General features: G+C 37.2%; 1 protein-coding gene across 5 annotated transcripts in view; it reads left to right on the forward strand.

Moving 5' to 3' along the window:
* NIN (ninein) overlaps nucleotides 1–14541 on the forward strand; it is an 86383-nt gene that overhangs the window by 62968 nt on the left and 8874 nt on the right. For 4 of the 5 annotated variants that reach the window (XM_019725670.2, XM_019725673.2, XM_019725676.2 and 1 more), the window contains 7 exons: nucleotides 1057–1179; nucleotides 1900–2013; nucleotides 2790–2936; nucleotides 4385–4564; nucleotides 5677–5826; nucleotides 8454–8555; nucleotides 12590–12790. In XM_019725670.2, the coding sequence (XP_019581229.2) occupies nucleotides 1057–1179; nucleotides 1900–2013; nucleotides 2790–2936; nucleotides 4385–4564; nucleotides 5677–5826; nucleotides 8454–8555; nucleotides 12590–12790 (1017 nt within the window). Of the gene's footprint in view, nucleotides 1–1056; nucleotides 1180–1899; nucleotides 2014–2789; nucleotides 2937–4384; nucleotides 4565–5676; nucleotides 5827–8453; nucleotides 8556–11291; nucleotides 11353–12589; nucleotides 12791–14541 lie in introns of those variants that run through there. The other variant, XM_019725675.2, reaches the window with a different exon arrangement.

Genomic DNA, 14541 nt, shown 5'->3' on the forward strand with positions numbered 1-14541 from the left:
CTGAAGGCAAGATTCCACCCTTAAAGGCTATTTTGTCATACTATTCCTAAAGCTAAAGGTAGGGTAAAATAAGTTTAAAAAAATAAATAAACAGGGAAGTAGAAAGATGGCCATAAAATTATAATGATAATAAAGAATTGAAGAATTGAAAGCCAAGTGAAGCAAAGGGAAATTAAAAATGTACAAACTGTGGGAAAGAGTTAAGAAGTGTTAACAGTCTCTTTAAAGTAGCAGTTGGGAGAGGTGAGGGTTGCTCTCCCACCCTGGGACATTTAGCAGTGTCTGGGGACATTTCTGGTTTTCCTAATTGGTGTGGGGTAGGGGCTGCTCCTGGAATCTAATAAGTAACGCCAGAGATGCTGTTAACTACTCTAAGTGCACAGGACAACCTCCCACAACAAAGAATTATCTGCCCCAAAATGTCAGTAGTGCCGAGGTTGATGCTGAAAAGGAACATGCAAAGGCCTTGGTTTGCTTCATAAAGTGGAGAGCAAGAAGCCAGAGTGTCCGCACCAGCAATCTTTTACTGAGCAAGTCAGTTTAGGTGTCTTCCAAGGGAAGGGTACATGGACCACGCTGAAAAAACACTGCTTGTTTTACCTTTACACGTACCCTTGGGTTGATACGTTGTACTTGCTTCATGCCAATTCTATAGTTTTGACTGAGATTTTTGAGAAAAAGATTTTTTTTCTCATTAAAAAAGCATGAGAAAAATCTATTGTGTTATAAGTACACAAGTGAAATTGATGACAGGATGGCAGCATGTTATTTATTTCACCCTGAAGGTAAAACAGAAAGTTGGGACTATTATTTAACAATGTCTGTCTGGTTGAGTACATCTGAGCACACATTTCATCAGTCAATTAGAGAATGGATAGGAGCACACAAGGAACATTTTGTTAAAGTTAATTATAGTCCACTAGAGTTTCTGTATCCTCTGAAAAATCTACAGATGGGGAAATAGCAGTAGCCATGAAAATGCCCTGTTTATAAAGATCTCTTTATAAATATAGCCGTGAGAGGTGATGGGAGGGCTTGTTTGTTTATCTCTTACAGCTGCACAGATGTCCTGATCTCTCTGACTGCCAGCAAAAAATTTCTAGTGTTCTAAGCTACAATGAAAAACTGCTGCAAGAAAAGGAAGCTCTAAGTGAAGAATTAAATAGCTGTGTTGATAAGGTAGTAAAAATAGGACTTCTTCCCGTCAATGTGCAATGTGTACCATAATGGCTATTTCTCTATGCATAGTGCCATATCGGCCGTCGTGTTAGCCTAATTGTTCCAAAGTCTCCTGAAACAGCATTTCAGCTGGCATTATGTGACCTTCGAGTTCCTGAAGCCATCATTTTAACAGAAGTCTAAATTAGTTGTTTAATAGTTATGTCATTAAATACAGTAATACAAAGTTTGTCTCATTTTACTATGTAACCATACTACTTAATATATAATATTATTTAAATATATCACTATTTTACTTATATATAATATAAATAATATTATTATTGTATTTAATAATCTGAGATCTATTACATAGACAAACACTTTGTTGCTATTGTATTTTCGCTAGCAAATCCAAAAACACTGCTTTTACCCCACCTGCCTTAATAGGCAGTTCATATTTTCCTATTATAGTAACACTCTTGAGATTTCTAATTGCCTTCTGGTTCCACCATCTCTCACCCACAAAATATGAGGCAATGAGAAAGAAAGATTAGAGACGCCTCAAAATTAAAGTTAGAAAAGGGCTAGTTGGTCAGGAAAACGTCTTTCTTTTACCTTGCTCTGTTCCCCCATGTGAATGGATGGTATTTGATTTTTCAATGTAAGTGGAGGCATAGAAATTGAGACTAGATATGTTTGCAAAAATGCCCTGTCACATCTTTTCTTTTCCTGAAACAGTTGGCAAAATCAAGTCTTTTAGAGCATAGAATTGCTACCATGAAGCAAGAACAGAAGTCTTGGGAACACCAGAGTGAAAGCTTAAAGGTGCAGTTAGTCGCTTCGCAGGAAAAGGTATGTGGACAATTCTTATTTCATCTGCATGGTTAGTATTTTCCTGTATCTTCCAACAGAACTCTCAGTGAAAAGAATATTCCGGATGAACGTGTGGCTCAGAATGATTCAATTTGACTAATATTTGATACAACCTTGTAGTGTAGTGAAATAATTTGAATACTTCTCTCAAAGTTCATGATTATAAGATGATCTCATCATTGTGAGATTACTTATTGATGAAAGCTTGAGAGTAGTGTATGAAAAGGACTGCTTGTTCCGAATCTAGGAACAGGGTTTCTCAGGCAGGTTCATGCCTGATTATAGTCGTCTATCAACATTCCTTTTAAAAATTCATTTTTTAAATGGAAATAATTGAGATGTTAGCAGGGAGTGGGGTTCTACAAATGCATAGTTTTATTTTTAACTAAGAGGTCCTTTACAAACCAGCACCAGCGCCTAAAACATTAATTTCTATAAAATTAGGTAACACCATCTTTTGTGATGCCAGCTGGTAATCATTGGTTGTGTAAGGTGTCACTTGATAATACACTAGATGACTATATCAGCGATATCTTGCTCCGGGCATAGCTCATCAGTATCCTAAATATAATTTGACATCCTGTAAATATACATACTATTTTGGGTTTCCAGAGTTACTGGAAAGAGCCAGATGTAATAAGCAGAAACAGAAGGGACATGGGTGTTCTCTTGTCCCAGCTCATTCATACCTGGACATGCTGTAGGTGAGACCACAAGGGTTTGGATCACAGTGTAAGACTGTTTTCATGATGCAGGTTCAGAGTTTAGAGGAAACCCTGCAGGATGTAAACCTGCAAATGTCCCAGATTAAATCCGACCTACGAGTGACTCAGCAGGAAAAGGAGGCTTTAAAACAAGAAGTAATGTCATTACATAAGCAACTTCAGAATGCAGGTGACAAGGTAATTTTCTTTTCTTTTTTTCTAATTGAGGTATAACTTAATATAGTAAACTGTACACATTTTAAGTCTATAACTTGATTAAATACATGTATGTGTAGAATATGGTATTTTACATACCTGTGTATGTATGTTTGTGTTTGTGTAACGACCACCCAAAATGTAGAACATTTCCACTTCCCAGCAGGTCCTCTGTGTCCCTTCTGATTGATAACCCCAAGGATCTCCTTCTCTACCCTCTGCCACCATAGGTTAGGGATGCTCATTTCTGAACTTCATATAAATGGAACCATAGTGGCAAGGTAACTTTGTATTGCACAAGTCAAAAGACCAGGTTGAGTTATTCTGTTGCAGTAAAACGAAAATATTTTGATGTTGTAGAAAGTGTGTCTCATCTTAATATATCACAATGCTGCTTCATCTGTACATAAAGAAAGAACAATGTAAGCCTTGGGGTAGATGTTAAGATTTTATTCTCCCATGAAAGTAGGCATTCATTCAGTTATTTTATCTCTTGGTGATACTTTTCTTTTTAACGGTGATTTTCAAAAAATAAAATAGTTGCTTCCATTTAAAAAAATTACTTCTGGGCTGACATTTTCTCAAAATGAGATTGTACCTTTTTTCCTTTTTCATGTTTTGGCTTAAAAAGCAAAAGGTTTATCTAGTTGTGTTACCTTTTTTACTTTTTAAAGCATTTTTCAGGATCCAAAAAATCACTTTGATAGATTACAACACGTTCCTGTGTTCAGGCCTCAATTACTTGGATAATAATATGTGCTTTGGAGTCTAAAAACGAATATGATTACATATGTGAAAAGGGAAGTAGAGTTTAGCTTGTGAAACCCTTCAAGTTAGACCTCTGTAGCACAGTTCAGTTTGCTTTCTATACTTTGTGCCATGAAGTTAGAGTTCTAGAACAGTTTTACTCGGCAAGTTTGAGTTTTCATTGGTACCTTCCTCTTCTGGAAATCATGGTTTGTTTACAAATCTGGGGAGAATGATGAACAGTCATTTATTTTGTTATAAAAATTTCATTAATTTGCATTTCAGAGTTCCTTCTGTTTCCTTTGTTAACCAAAAAGCAGTTGTCTGGGTTCAAAGAAAAACTTCATAAGAATGAGGCAGTTCTTAAGGCCACCAATCTCTATGCACCTGGGTCCTGTGTGGAACTGGGACTTGCCCTACAATCACCTTTGCTATTAGATTTGATGGGGCTATTTTGCCAAAGACGGTTTTAAACAGAGAATTTGCAAAACTTTTTTTAATCAAACCCCAATAATATCGGGTTTTTTAAAAAATATTTATATGTACATACACTCACTCCCATTATGAAGACAAAGGCAAAGGTTAACACGTGCTTTCTAAGAATTGCTGTCATTAAGGAAATATGACACTCAAAACAGAAATCAGCTTGTTTTTAAGGCTTAACTCTGCAATTCTCTCTTAAGAGCTGGGCCCCAGAAGTAGCCACCCATCCATCAGGATTCCATAACCAGCAGCAAAGCCTCTCTTGGGACAAGTTGGATCATCTGAGGAATGAGGAACAACAGCTGCTTCGGCAAGAGACTGAGAGACTCCAAAACGTGGTGCAGAACACCAAAGCGGAACTCACACACTCCCGGGAAAAGGTAACTGGGAAAGTGGCACATGGTGGTATATATTTGGAAATGCTTCGTTTGATATGGAAATGAATGCTTGAGATGATTGACATGGTTCTAGGGTATGGATTTCAGTATTCTGCTATGGTAGACGGATTTTAAGACTGTATAATTCATCATTTACTTTCATTTAATTTTATCCTGGTATGTTTGTACAGTATATTTCATTTTCTATAAGCAATTCTGTATTAAAAGTTGTGAATTTAATCCTCATTTCCAAACTATAGACTCATGGGAATTATGTTAACCATATATTTGTCATTCAAATAGGCTAGACGCCAAGACTAGTGGTACAAAAATGGCAAAACTAGACTCAAATCTGGTTGGTCTAACTCCTTGTAAGAGAAAAGGTGTCCCTTTTTAAAGGTTATTTCAAGGTTTAGAGATTAGAATGGCCTTTAGGATTAGACTTCAATCTTTCTAGGTTCAAATGGTCTTTAAAGATCATCTCTTCCAACCACTAAGCTGGTGTTTAAATTCTTTACCTCTGCTAAGTAGTGGCCAACTATGATTGACCTATACTTACACACCTCTTTCAAGGAGGAACTCTCTGAAACGCTGCAAGTACTCATTCTGGCACCTACGCGGTGCCAGAAACTCTGCCCTTCCTCAAGTTGCGGTGCTGAATAACAGACATGGTTGCTGTCCGCAGGAACTTAGCTGATGTGAACACATTGCTTCGGGGGTGAACAGCCCAAGACACAGTCGATGGACCTGTCACCTCATTCACTTCTTAATAGGCACTGGCTATTATGCTCATGTCAGAGCAGAAGGACCTAGGCCTGTGTCTGTTTCCTTGACTCCTAGCGGATTGGTAGAGCCAGGAGTCCCCTTCTTCTTTGTCTGTTACTTACAGTGTTGGGTTTTTAGACATAACCAGACTGAAAGTAGACTAACCTAGAAAGGATCTTTTGAAATCCCCAAAAGTAGGTTTCAAGAACTGGTAGACTTGGCTGAAAAAAAAAAGTATTTTTAATACAATACCCACGCACTAAAGAAAACCTTTCCATATGCTCATCATTTGTTTCTCCTGGCTCTGTGATCATATTAGCATTTCTTCCTCTCGCATTGGTTCTCGTTAGGTCCGTCAACTGGAATCCAACCTTCTTCCCCCCAAGCACCAAAAACATCTAAACTCCTCAGGTACATTGAAGCCCTCAGAGCAGGAGAAGTTGAGCTTAAAGAGAGAGTGTGAAGAGTTTCAAAAGGAATGGTCTCCTACTAACAGGAAGGTGAGATTTTAAGAGTTTGTACCACGTGTCTATGTTCTGACTATGTTGTGTCCCTAAGTGTGAGTTTCTTCCCCTGTGTGTTTCCAAGGAGATAACTACAGTGGCGTAGTTTGGTTCTTCCTTATGTCTGTGCTTTTGTAGTCTTGTGAAAACAGTATCGTACTTTTTTATTGAATGATGGTTGAAAAGGAGCAATTAATTTTAAGCTGTCATAAAGAAGACGGCTGATCATCTGTCTTCAGTAGCATTAGAGAGCCTGTGTAATTTAGTAAAATATGTAGGGCCTGAATATTAGGAACATCTTAACAAGGTCTGTATTATCTGTTGCTGTATAACAAATTAAAACAACCAACATTTGTTGTCTTATGATTTCTGTGGGTCAGGAATTCAGAAGCAGCTTAGCTGGGTGGTTCTGGCTCAGGGTCTCTCATGAGGTTGCAGTCCAGATATCAGCTGGGGTTGTCTTCATCTGAAGGCTTCACTGGAACTAGAAGGTCCCCTTCCAGGTTCATTCATATAACTGTTAGGAGGAGGCTTCGTTTCCTTGCTGACTGATTGCCAGAGGCCTCAGCTCCTTACCACCAGGGCCTTTTCTCAGGATGGGGCAGTGAGTGATAGGAGGGAGAGATCGCAAAAGACCAACATGGAAGCTATAGTACCTTTTCTAAGCTATTAATAATTGCAGAAATGACATACCATCATTTCTGCTGTATTCTACTGGTCACACAGACTAATAACCCTGGTATTGTGTGGGAGGGGATCGTGCGAGGGTGTGAGACCAAGAGGTGAAGATTATTGGGATCCATCTTAGAGACTGACTACTGCCTGGTTAGACCTCTGTAGCACAGTTCAGTTTGCCTTCTATACTTTGTGCCATGAAGTTAGAGTTCTAGAACAGTTTTACTCTGCGAGTTTGAGTTTTCACTGGTACCTTCCTCTTCTGGAAATTATGGTTTGTTTACAAATCTGGGGAGAATGATGGACAGTCATTTATTTTGTTATAAAAATTTCATTAAATTTTTTTTAAGTTTTTTTAAGTTTAAGTTTTTTTAAGTGAAAGTTATGATGACCTTTGGCAGTAAGAAGACTGGGTGTGCTCTAAAGCTGAAATGTCATTTAATTTTAGGTACATTCAAGTAAACTTTTCAAGAAAGATAGTGGGTTTCATCCAGCTATCTAGGCTCACTAAGGAAAAAGTCTAAGGATAGGTTTTCAAATAACAATGAATTTAAATATACCTGGAGAGATTACATTCCATTTAACAATTCTTGCTACTCTCTTCAGCTCTTTTTGCTAGAGGTGAAAATCAGCGTTCTAGAATAGTGTCATATGTTTTCTACTTAGCAATATTGTGAATCACAGTGTTCTTTAGCACATTAGATTCTTTCTATAATAAGGAGAACTCCAAAAATGGAGACTCATGGAACATTTTGATGGTTGCCAGGTGGGAGGGGGCTTGGGAAGTGGGTGAAAAAGGGGAAGGGGTTATAAAAATTGGTTGTTATAAAATAGTCATGAGAATGTAGGGTGTAGCATAAGGAATATAATCAATAACATTGTAATAACTACGTATGGTGTCAGGTGAGTACTAGATTTGTCGAGGTGACAAATAGGAGGGGGGTTGGGGGCAGGGTGAAAAACGTAAAGGCATTGAGAAGTACAAATTGGTAGTTAAAAAATAGTCATGGGAATGTAAGGTAAAACATAGGGACTATTTTTTATTAATAAAATGTATTACAAAATATCAGAGTCATGGAAAAGTATTATTTCATGAAATTTTTCTTTCAATGATACGTACTTAAAACTGATTATGCATATATATGTACATGTCAGTGTGGATTTATTCTCTGGGTTGCAAGAAACAACGTATTTCATACAGTGAGTGGCACTGAAGTTTGAAAGCCACCTGCCTTAAGGAATCTGTTCTATGTGAGGTGTGATTAAAACTAGACTACTTAAATGTAATCAATGCACTGAATATCTTTTTTAATAATACTTTTAACTTTTCAATTACAGTTGACATACAATATTAGTTCCAGGTGTACAACATAGTGATTAGACATTTATATAATTTATGAAGTGATCACCCCAATAATTGTAGTACCCATCTGACACCATACATAGTTATTACAATATTTTGACTATATTCCCTATGCTATACTTTACATCCCCGTGACTGTTTTTATAACTGGCAAATTGTACTTCTTAATCCCTCCCCCTTTTTCACCCAATTTCACCCCTCCCATCTGGCAACCACTAAAATGTTCTCTGGATCTGAGTCTGTTTCTGTTTTGCTTGTTTGTTTATTTTGTCTTTTAGATTCCACATATAGGTGAAATCATATGGTATTTGTCTTTCTCTGTCTGACTTATTTCACTTAGCATAATGCCTTCTAGGTCCGTATGTGTTGTCACAAGTGGCAAGATTTCATTCTTTTTTTATGGCTGAGTAATATTCCAATCAGTGCACAAATTATATTGTTTTCTTTTGAAGAATGAACTCAACTTTCTTCCAAGAGCTGAGATTTCTGACTAGTGTGAACTTGTCCAAATAAAGTAGACAAACTCAGGTGGGTTTGTTTGTTTGTTTCGTTTGTTTTTTAAAGGGAATTTTTTGTTTTTTAACAGGTCAACCAGATGAATTCACTTGAACGAGAATTAGAAACAATTCATTTGGAAACCGAAGGCCTGAAAAAGAAACAAGTAAAACTGGATGAGCAGCTAATGGAGGTAAGCTTTTAAGCAAATGGCCTTAGCTATGAAGAATATTTTAATCCATGAATGAGCCGTTTGTTGGGAGAGACTAGCACAGTGTTGAATTTGTATTATGGAAAAAGTGAAAATCTAAGTACACTGCCAAGCTGAATTCTTTGGTCTATCTTACTAAGTTTAATAGACATTTTAGCTTAATTACACAGTCACAGGAATTCATAATTCTTCACAGAGAACGAAATAATGTTGATTATCCTAAAATGTAAGGAACTGTACCTCAGCAAATTCAAGTGGCAAGGACTCTGTCTGCAACTGGCTCAAAGCTCTCTCCTCATTGCTATGGTTATGACAGTTTCCTGATACCTCCTTCCCATGTGGCAGTGTTTGTAGTTATGGATTGCTCTCTAACAACTTCTTCGGTTAGGAGAAAATCCATGCAGGGAATTTGAGAGCATTAGCATTTAGAAGTTTAACTTTCAAGTGTTGCCACTGTTCATTGCTATATTAGTAACTCAGCACTGCCTTGTGAGAGGGACATCTGTTAAATATAAAAATGGATTTGTAAAATGGATCAGCTTGGACACTGGGTGTCTGTTTACTGGATTGCTTTCTGAATACTAAGAACAATTAAAGGCTGTGAAACAACTTGTGTACAAATCCTCTTTAAGTTATAGTTTCATTGAGATACTTTGCTTTGAATAGATGAAAGAATTAATTCAACGTTTAGTGAACTGTAAAATTTATATAAGGTAAAGAGACATGGGTAGAAAAATGTCTTTTTGTGTTCTTAAAAAGTACTATGTACACAAATATTTTTAAGCCAGAATTATAGGAAGGGAGAGATTTAAATATTTTCTCGTGAATCTGGACACACACAAAGGTAACTTGAAGTAGAAGCTTGGATTTTAACTGGGAAATATGGGCAAACATATTGCATTGACATGTAAATAACCACTGAGGTTTCTGTTACTTTTATGTTGTCTGATTTATCCAGAAATAGGGAGATTAGTGAAACTATAAATAGGAAATCCAAACCATTTGTTTTCTCTGGCAGCATATAATAAATGTGTTCAAAACCCTGAGCTGTGGGCTGTGTTTAGATGTAGATATGCTTTTCTGATGAAATAATTATATACTGCAATGAATAAGACATCTGAATCTGGGCCTGCTGTGTCTAACACCAAATTGAAAAGTAGCAGGGTATGTATACTTAATCCCGCTAGATCTTCTCCAAACACTCTGCCAACAGGCCAATTCTCCCACCTGCTCTCCCTGGCCTTGGAAGCCCCCTTACCTCCCAGGCCTACTTTACATTATTAGCCGTCATAAGCAATTTCCCCTCATTATTTTTCTCTCTGATCTAGTAGTAAATATTTGCTAATGGATGAGGGAAATTGAGTGTTCTTGGCACTAGAGCTAAATAAAGAAAAACCATGAGTTTTCCATTGGAACACTGAAAAGAGCATCTTATACATTACCTATTCTAACAAAACTTTCTTTAGGCAATGAGGCTGAGCTATTAACTCTGTATCAACGTATACAAATTGAATTCTTTAGCAGTTTTATTGAAATATAATTCACATACTATACAATTCACTTATTGAAAATGTACAATTCAATGGTTTTGGTATATTCATTTTTAAAATTATATATATACATATATATGAAATTTGCCATTTTAATAATTTTTAAGTGTACAGTTCAGTGGCATTAATTATATTCGCAATGTTCTACAACCATCACCACCTACTTCTAAAACTTTTTCGTCACCCCAGACAGAAATTCTAACTATTAAGCAATAACTCACTTTTCCCCCTCCCACCAGCTCTACAAATTGGATTTTTACTTATGTTATGATATCTATAGATTAGGCCAATTTGAGAGATATACAGTGGTTTTCACACCATTTTTTGTACCCAGCTCACCTGAGGGATAAGTACATTCCTTTCACTCTGAGGAGGATTCTCATGGGGTTTCGGTGAAGGGCAAGAGGCAGGCAGGGAGATGTTCCTTCATCAGAATCTTTGGGATCAAGGAATTTCTAAAGCTTTCTAGGTGATTCTCATCTTCTGTATGCACTCCCTTGGGTGAAGGAGTCTCTCCTCATCCCTATATGCCAGTTTAAAAGCCACCAATCAAATACAATACATACTCCTACCCCAATGTAACTAAAGATCCCAAATCACTAGACAAGGAAATGGAAGAATTTGACTCCCACCCCAGGGCTTATTCAACTATATAAAGCAATGTTCTATAAACAATTCATTTTGAACCTTTGAAAAAAAAAGGTTACAGACTATATCAGCAGTTCTTCAGTCTGCTGTGTACCTATGATAGCCAACAGTTCAGATATTTGAACAACAAAATTTTTATAGTTTACATTCTGCCTCTCCAAATGGTAAGGTCTTTAACATCAGATCCATTCCATGCTGGACCTGGAATCTTGTAAATAATTATACTGGGATGAGTAGAGGTAAAGGTGGCAAGCTCACAAACCAACCAAATTACTGTACATAAGGAAGAGGTTGTAAGATTAGAGCTATAAGATGTTTTAGTATCTGTAAAACGTATATACAGAGACATGTAAATGTTGCTCTTTTGTAAATTCATACTAGAGCACAAACATTCAGTTATATAATATACCCAGTTTGTACTGTTCTTTCTCTTTTTATAACTCATCCTTTTCTTCTTTATATAACCTCTGTAATTTTCTTTTGTTTGTTTTTGTTTTGTCTGTGGCTAACCTGTACCTAGAACTCTGTGGTTGGAAGTTGCAGAGAAGGGTGCAGTTCTCTGCCTGAGATAGTGTGTGAAGGTAGAACACTCTCTTTCAATGAATGTCATAGCATGGAGACATCTCATTAAACCCTTTGTTTACGTAATCATTTCTACTGACTATAACAGTTAATTAGTACTTAAGGTAAGAGCCAGTATTCATTTTCATTTTGCTTTAAGTGTAGAATGTGTCTCTGTTCACATTTATATCAGGATTTTCCACAATATTTAAAACTCAGTATTTGAAGACATGTGTGAAGAAAAACATCCCACTGTTATAAAAATCATGGGATCATAATTCTCCATACACTTTATTCCTGAAAATAAAGTGATGAGTTTTCTGAATCTATAACAAATATTTCAAAATGGGTAGTGGCCCACCTCAGAAATTTAGATTTAAGGAAATGGATAGTGGCTCTGAAGTTTCATGACAACATTTAATTATATTTGTGTCTTAGAGGACCGTTTTCCCTTCTCACAAGCCGGGAGGTACTCCTTGACTTTAGTACTTGGACATGTTTGTTGCATGCCTTCCAGTGTCTGCTAATGTGTCGACAGACGTGAACTGGCATGCTTCACTGGCCAAGGGGAGGGCATTCTCCTTTTTCCTCGCCCCAACATGATTGATGTGTGATACACATACCATTTTCTCATTGTCTTAAAGAAATATTTCTATTCCATGTACTTCAATTCCCAGAGATTCTGGGATATCACCTTCTACCCCAGAATTGCCTTAATTGTGCTATTCAAAAGTATAGCATTGATATACTCAGATAGGTTAAAATAATTTTAGATGCAAGATGAAATTCTTTGAAAAAAATTGCTAACTTGGAAACTATGTAGTCATTGAACATGTGCTTTGAAGAATCTTTATGAATAGTCAGTAAAGGGCAAGCCCTAAAGCACAACCACGTTCTCCCCTTTGCCTACTCCAACACTGGTTGTTGCTTTTTAAAGAGGGATAACTAAATGTTCTGGTGTAAGAAGAAAATGAAGTAGAATTCAAACATACCATGTACATCCTGTCCCTCGTACCCTATGGTCACTCAAGAATGAGTTAAGTCTAAAACATCCAAGAAGGCCTTCTTATTTATTAATGATATTATCTCCTATGCAAAATGGTTCTTCCCATTTACTTCTCACTCAGGCTCATGGTCCACCCTGTTTTCAAGTTATCAGTGGGTCATAGGCTTGCTTTCCCTCTGGTTGACACGTCCAAGAGCAGCTGTGTGATTGCAGGCAGTGCCTCTGACCAGAGCTTTGCCCTTTTCCTCCAGATGCAGCATGTGAGGTCCACGGGGACGCTTAGCCCATCCCCTCCTGCTTTGGACCTGCGGCTGCTCCAGCAGCAAGCCTGTGCCGTGGTGCCCAGGGAGCAGTTTCTGCAGCTTCAGCACCAGCTGCTGCAGGCAGAAAGGATAAACCAGCGCCTGCAGGAGGAACTTGAAAACAGGACCTCGGAAACCAACACACCACAGGTACGAGGCTCTTTTTTCTTCTCATTGTAAGCTCAGATCACCTAATGTAATTTTACCTGTTTATTTGAAGTTCTACCAGTTGGAAGGTGGGGATAAAGAATGTAACTCTTCCGTCAGAGAGTTACACCTTACCTGTATTACAAATCCACAGAATGACAGTGCCTGTTTTATTTTTGTTTTTTTTTTGCAGTGCTGTTTTTGAACTCTCAACTTCTAAGCCAGGTCATTGTATATTCTGGGTCTACTTTGCACATTTGTAATTGATGACAAAGTACCAGGATCACCTGAGCATAGTGCACATTTGACCTAACATTCTTGTCTGTTGCCAAAAATATTACAGAATTCAAGTGCATCACTAGGATGCGCATTACTAACAAAGCATCCTGGGTTTTCCTGTACCAGGGCGGATAGCCTGCTGAGTTCCGTGGAATTCACAAGTAGGGACCTTTCCCAACCAGGTAGAATGTGTAGTCAGTGACTCTGTTTAGTTGACATAGTTGGCTTAACTTAGAGTTTTTCAGACTACATCATTAAAAAAAGGTATATTTTTAAGAAAATAAAGATTTTCCTCCCCTTCTTTTCGAATTAGCATTATCTCAGCTCACTACCAGACACAATCTTATATTATCTAGGTTTTCAAATAGTTATTTCTTTTTAGTGCTTCATTCATAATCATCCATTTTCATGAGGATGAACTTATTACTTATTTTCCCATGGGCTAGCACACTACTTGTCAAGATATCAAATTATAAGAAACAAAACACGTGGGTCCCTTTTCTTATTCCTGAGGAAGTACAAGAGTACTAAGTACAGCTCATCTGTAGAGTTGTGAATTTATCTTATATAACCTCCCAGATCCCACTGCTGTAATGTGTAATCCTGAACTTTTGATCTGGTGATCTCACGTCTTATCATGTAATAAACAACTTTCATTCCTTCTCATTTCTCCTGGAATAATGTGGGCATCGTTCTCTTATGGTTCTGATCCCTACCTCGTGCAATTCACATATTGGTATTATGATATACCGGGGGTGCCCCAAAATGTATACAAGTGGACACTTTGGTCAACGTTGCTCAAGCAGTAGTTCGCCGTAATCAGAAGTGTCTGGACACTGATGGGAACCACTATGAACACCTCTTGTAATTGTAGAAGTCAGATGTGACTTGTATCATCTTTTGTTGTCGGTATATATTGAGTATTACAATTTTAATAGTTTTTTCCTTTCTTAAAATGAGTACACATTTTTTTGGGACCCTCTGTATATCATAGAATGTATTAAACACAATAAATCATGAAACAAACAAAAGAAATAATCATCCTTTTCCAGAAGTCTCTGAACTCTTTGGTCTTACCCATTTAGTTTATTCAGAATTAGAAATAAAATAAAAAATACTCCTTAGTTTGTAGAATTCTAAATTCTTTCTGGTTTGGATGCTCTTCTGTTGTCTAATGCCTTGCTTGTCAACTGACATTTGATAAGCAATTTCCCAGCTTGTTCTGCAAGCCCCTCAAAGTGGCTTTGCAAAGTCACGTTAACACTATAATCATACACTGGAGCCGTTCTCTTTTCCTCTCCTAGGAGATAGCTACGCTTTATCATGATGTACTTCTGTCATCTATTCTTTCCAACAACGCTTAAAAAAAAAAAGTCTCTTGTGCTTTAATATCTGTTTTTAGAAGCTTCCTGCATTCCACTTCAATTTCCAAATATTAAAATTAAATTCTTGAATTAAAATTGTGAAGGTGGGGT

This window comes from Rhinolophus sinicus, linkage group LG03, assembly GCF_036562045.2.
Source record: "Rhinolophus sinicus isolate RSC01 linkage group LG03, ASM3656204v1, whole genome shotgun sequence".
Lineage (NCBI taxonomy): Eukaryota > Metazoa > Chordata > Mammalia > Chiroptera > Rhinolophidae > Rhinolophus > Rhinolophus sinicus.